Below are 6323 nucleotides of genomic sequence, written 5' to 3' on the forward strand. Positions count from 1 at the left end.
TCGGACTCGTTAAAGGAAAAAGCTTCTTCCAGTCCGTGGTGAGTAATCCCAGTTCTGGTGTCACCTAACATTACTGTCACCTAATGTTACTGTTGGGGTATGTTCCTTGTTCCTTTTCAATCATTGGCTTATTGGTGAAATCAGAAAATATCTTCTTTAAGTAAATCAATCAAACCTGTATTAATGCAACTGCAGACAGAAGTTGACAATGGAAACACAGCACGCATGTTTCAGAGTAAGTTCTGCAAAATATAAAAGGTAAAAGTTGCTTTAATATGCTTGCAGTCAACCCCTAGTGATGTAACTGCCTACGTCAACACCTTCTACTCATGAGACCAAGCCCATGCATATGCAGTTATACAAACTTGCAGGAGAAAACAATAGTCCTGTCTTTTCTAAGGGCTCAGCAGTAATGTTCCATTCCTGTGTGGCTTACAGTGGTGTGTCTGACTTGTCTCTTATCTATTTACTCTGCAGGGGTCTGTGTCTATGAATCTCTTTTAGCCTTGAGGTGCTTTCTCACAGACACCCTGTTTTGACTGCAATAACTCACATCTCTCAGACCGTTTCTTATAAGACTAGAAAATAACTGTGGAACATTATTAAACCTTATAATGCATATATTGCTAATCTGTGGTCCAGGACCCTATAAATGTAGTGGTGGAGGGTATTATAGCCCTTCCCCTTCTATTAATACAACATAAGCATAATCAATTATTAGAATACATCAATCATTTGGTGCAGCCCCTATCATGACCCCAAGATGACCCTCATCATTACCTAGATGTTTACTTAACATTCATTCCTAGGAGGCAACATATCACAATGGGGAGGAGGGGGAACAATGCCCTTTTACTAAGACATTTCTGTGGAATTCAATCCAGTAATATGTGAGCTATGCTGCAAGGTGAGTAACATGGAACTTGTAGAAAGCCAAGAGTAGGATTGCAACATCTTCTTGTGAAGCAGGAAGAGAAACGTTGTACCCACCCCAAATCCACCTGTTGAATTCTATTTTAGAATGGGTTTTCCTAGGCAATGCTCTTAGGGCTACCAAACAAACCGGTGGAAGTACATCTCTACGACCTCTGTTGGTATGTAAGACAATATATATCATTATACTTCTCGTGAAAGATCACATTTTGGGCTTTTTATTGCAGAAAATAAAGTCTACTAATGAAACATTAGTTTTATCTTACTCTAACAGGTTATTTTCATGTTAAGTTAATTATGACAATGATCATTTTTTAAAATATATTTTATAAAGCATACACTGATCGATTTTGGTTTTTGTCTAAAGCAAATATCCAAAGACTACAGCTTTTCACAGGGTTAAATTAAATATTGATTTATTCTGTTTCCCTCTAGTTATGAAGAAAATGGAGCCTCAAAGGAGAGTGTACATATCCCTCCCTAAAAAATGCATGGCTGCTTTGGCCGAAAAGTGTAAACTGGTAAACAAACACTTATTTTTCTGACCATCCTAAAACACACTTACAGGTGTGTAGGGTCTTAATTTGACCAGTTTGTCACAGCAGGAAAATAATCCTGCAGCAACAGGAAATGTGGATTATAATTAATGGAAATTTTTTAGTTATGCCAAATCAAGTCTTTGATTTGCTGCAACAACAGGGTTATCAAATTAAGGTCTGACATCTGTAGTTCTTAGTAGCCTATGAATGGATGTCGTGTATTTTCATAGTATTCCTATTACAGACACACGATATAGTTACTTTACTATGATTACATTTTAAAATAAAAATATGACTGGCTTTATTTTTTATCTGTTGGACAGGATCACGGCCTTTTTATTAAGGATCTGATCACTAACATAAATGAAGGATACCTACAAGCTTACTTCCGACAGTGGGGCAGCATTACAGCATGCACGGTAGGCTGATAAGTGTAAATAAGATAAATCAATTATTGTAATATTAGCCTCACGTGGATAAGGCCTAAACCATACCTTTTTAAAGGGGCAAACTGTAGTTTTAAACATAGCACCCACCCCTCCACCTTTTTTACGCTCCAGTCAGTGGAGTAAAACAAGCTTATATTTTGCATTCTAATGGGACAGACAGTAAGACAGTTGAACTAATCTCACCAGGTATTTATAAGTTATATTCTTCAAGAATCAATGGCTGTATATCAGTCATTTAAAAGTCCATAAATGGATGTAGCTATCACAGATTGACCCCTTTAAATCAAAGTATTTTTTTGGATTATTGGTGTTTTTATTGGTTATGGTGATGGTCCATCCTCTGAAAACAGATCAAGAAGACTCCACAGGACTCTGACTCAAAGAGTGCCAGTGCTTTCGGATTTGTGATGTTTTCCTCTGAGGAGGAGGCAGATACGGCAGACTGGGCGGGTCCTCACTATATAGGAGGAATGGAAGTGGAGGTCAAGAGAGTAGTCAGTCTGAAGGTAAATCAAAACAGAACATTTGGCAAAGACTTGTTGAATGAATCAGCAATGTTTCTATGTCATATCAACCAAAAAAGTAAATATGATGATGTTGAATCAATGTGGAAAACTGATTGGATTTACAGAAATCATCAACGTTAGGAATTTTGTATTTTTTCACTTTAATCCTCTGACTTTTTTGTCGTTGTGATTACACATTAAAAACATGTTTTAATGAGTGTTGTGTTGACATGGTTGTGTGTAGGTTGCTTTTATCCAGCACATGCAGCCAGTCTTATCAATATGTCACTGTCTGGGTCACAGGTCTTTCAGCACCAGTCAAGTCTTAAATCTCAACAGGGCGAGTCTGAGTCAAATCTCAAGTATCTCTCTTCATAAACAGATGTGTGTTATGATCCATGCAGGTTAACATTGCGTAGACTCTTCTAGGTCAAAGGTCAATTTGTTAAAAAATATATATACTTTGATTCAACCCTTGACTATTAAAACACTGAGTCAAGTCTAAAGTCATATGCAAGAGTCCAACAGAAGTCACTGTTTTTGCAACTCTTTTACCATGCTAAAATCTAATCTTTCATATAGATGGATGACCCAGAAGGTTGAGGTCATCCCAGCCAGGTCTATCCGCAGACGGTCCATGGGTCTGTTCATCAATTGAGCATCTTCGAGAATGTATCAGAGGCCGGATGATACTGTATCTACATTATTTAAAGGAAATCCAAACTGGATGGGATACATGGATTATTTGTTGAAAAATAAATGTAGATTAGTTTTTTTTTCTTCTATGATTTGGTTTGATTGTAACAATTTGTTTTCAGATGTCTTATGTACCTTGATTTACTGATTTGTAATGAAATGCCAATTGTTTTCAATGTTGTGAACATTATAAGGCCTATGTTGCATCATATTCTGTTTTGTAATTCGAGTAGGTTTAACTTTTAGTAGGATAACCGAAGATATTACTAGAAAGGGACATTTCCTAAAGAAAATGTGTGTTTGCTAGAAGTATTTATGATAGTGACAGCAGTAGTAGTAATGATTGATTGATTGATTGATTGCATTTATAGGGCCCTGTAAATCTGCGATATGGACGCTGACGGAATCCAGACATTAAAACAGAATTTATCAATGTTCAAAAATGTATATAACTTAGTAAGGATCAACAAAATGTAGCCTATTGAAAATTAATACATTTGCCCAAAACACAATGCATCAGTGATTCATATTTTCTGCAAACTTCTAGAGGGCAATGAGAATTGCATTCGCCATCACACTGCTCTATCCCATCTGGACAAGAGGAATACCCATGTAAGAATGCTGTTCATTGACTATAGCTCAGCATTCAACACCATAGTACCCTCCAAGCTCATCGTTAAGCTTGAGGCCCTGGGTCGACGGGACCGCAGTGGAGAAGGTGTAAAGTTTTTTAAAAGTTCCTCTGCGTACAGAGGCGCAACAGTGCCTCTTCAACCTCAGGAGGCTGAAGAAATTTGGCTTGTCACCTAAAACCCTCACAAACCTTTACAGATGCACAATTGAGAGCATCCTGTCTGGCTGTATCACCGCCTGGTACGGCAACTGCAACGCCCATAACCGCAGGGCTCTCCAGTGGGTGGTGCGGTCTGCACAACGCATCACCGGGGGAAAACTACCTGCCCTCCAGGACACCACCTACAGCACCCAATGTCACAGGTTTGCCAAAAAGATCATCAAGGACAACAACCACCCGAGCTACTGCCTGTTCCCCCCGCTACCATCCAGAAGGCGAGGTCAGTACAGGTGCATCACAGCTGGGACCGGGAGACTGAAGCTATTTCTCAAGGCCATCAGATTGTTAAACAGCCATCACTAGCACAGAGAGGCTGCTGCCTACCTACAGACTTGATATCATTGGCCACTTTTAATAAATGGATCACTAGTCACTTTAATAATGGCACTTTAATGTTTACATATGTTTACATACAAGCTTTAGCTTTAGTCATTACTCATCTCATATGTATATACTGTATTAAATACCATCTACTGCATCTTGCCTATGCCGCTCTGTCATTGCTCATCCATATATTTATATATTCTTATTCCATTCCTTTATTTAGATTTGTGTGCATAAGGTAGTTGTTGTGGAATTGTTAGATTACTTGTTATTGCAGATATTGCTGCACTGTCGGAACTAGAAGCACAAGCATTTCACAATAACATCTGCTAACCATGTGTATGTGACTAATAACATTTGATTTGATTTGAATTCCTTGTCTGTATGTGTGGTGGGCAAGCCTGCCACTTTGTGTAGCTGTTAGCGAAGATTCTAATGAAAAGTCTTCTGGTAGATGGAAAGGCTTTCCCATAAACCTTTTCAATTAGATGTTAACTACAAAGTAGCCTATGCTTACCTTACCAATCAATACAGTGGGTATTTGTTTTGCGAACTCTGCCATCACGTGCGCACTCCAAAAACACTTCTAAACTGCCTCTTGCTACTGTAGGTGCACACTGGAATTAAAGGGTAAATACACCCCAAAATCAAAAATCTGCTAAATTAATCCAGACCTCAAAAGTGGTCTCTTGATGTTGTTTTGCTTTAGACTTAGAACATCAAATCAAATTGTATTAGTCACATGTGCCGAATTCAACAGGTGTAGACCTTTGAGTGAAATTCTTACTTATGAGCCACTAACCAACAATGCAGTTACAAAAAAAATACAGATAAGAATAAGTAACAAGTAATTAAAGAGCAGCAGTAAAATAACAAAAGCGAGACTATATACAGGGGGGCACTGATACAGAGTCAATGTGCGGGGGCACCGGTTAGTTGAGGTAGTATGTACATGTAGGTAGAGTTATTAAAGTGACTATGCATAGGTGACAACAGAGAGTAGCAGTGGTGTAGAGAAGGGGGGGGGGGAAATGCAAATAGTCTGGGTAGCCATTTGAATAGATGTTAAGGAGTCTTATGGCTTGGGCGTGGAAGCTGTTTAGAAGCCTCTTGGACCTAGACTTGGCGCTCCGGTACAGCTTGCCGTGCGGTAGCAGAGAGAACAGTCTATGACTAGAGTGGCTGGAGTCTTTGACAATTTTTAGGGCCTTCCTCTGACACCATCTGGTATAGAGGTCCCGGATGGCAGGAAGCTTGGCCCCAGTGATGTACTGGGCCATTCGCACTACCCTTGTGGATGGAGGCTGAGCAGTTGCCATACCAGGCAGTAATGTAACCAGTCAGGATGCTCTCGACGGTGCAGCTGTGGAACCTTTTGAGGATCTCAGGACCCATGCCAAATCTTTTCAGTCTCCTGAGGGGGAATAGGTTTTGTCGTGCCCTGTTCACAACTCTCTTGGTGTGCTTGGACCATGTCCAATTTAGTCTTCTATTAAAACGTTGGTTTTTTTTCTTGATAAAATGAAGGGAAAAAAGCGGGGAAAAGAAACCTTAAACGAAATGGAGGAAACGGAATTTGGAAAAAGACTAATCGGAATCAGGCACAAAAAAATACATATTTTATAGGGCCCAACATTTATATAGTGCCTTTCCAGATGATGACAATAATTTGTGCCAGAACGCTCACCACAGCTGGAGAGGTGAGGAGTGATACATGCCAATTAGAAATGAGGGGAAGGTTATGTGTGCCATGATGGAAATGTACATGTTAGCAGATGCTCTTAACCCTATTTGCCTCTGTTCTGGATAAGTGCCTTGCTCAAGGGCACATCAACAGATATCACCTAGTCAGCTCAGGGATTCAAACCAGCATCCTTTCAGTTAATGGCCCAACGTTCTTAACCGCTAGGCTACCTGCCGCCCGGATTTAGCCAGGACACCAGAGTTAACACTCCTACTCTTACGATAAGTGCCATGGGATATTTAGTGACAGAGAGTAAGGTCACACGTTAACGTCTCATCC

At 39.7% G+C, this 6323-nt stretch overlaps 1 protein-coding gene across 1 annotated transcript; it reads left to right on the forward strand.

Moving 5' to 3' along the window:
- The first annotated feature begins 1370 nt into the window (after positions 1-1370).
- Positions 1371-3030, forward strand: LOC120044735 (heterogeneous nuclear ribonucleoprotein A0-like). Its single transcript, XM_038989415.1, has 4 exons — positions 1371-1454; positions 1796-1891; positions 2272-2427; positions 3010-3030. Exons 1-4 carry the CDS (start codon positions 1371-1373, stop codon positions 3028-3030), a joined length of 357 nt encoding a protein of 118 aa, XP_038845343.1.
- The last annotated feature ends 3293 nt before the right edge of the window (positions 3031-6323 follow it).

Source organism: Salvelinus namaycush, chromosome 3 (assembly GCF_016432855.1).
Source record: "Salvelinus namaycush isolate Seneca chromosome 3, SaNama_1.0, whole genome shotgun sequence".
Taxonomy (NCBI): Eukaryota; Metazoa; Chordata; class Actinopteri; order Salmoniformes; family Salmonidae; genus Salvelinus; species Salvelinus namaycush.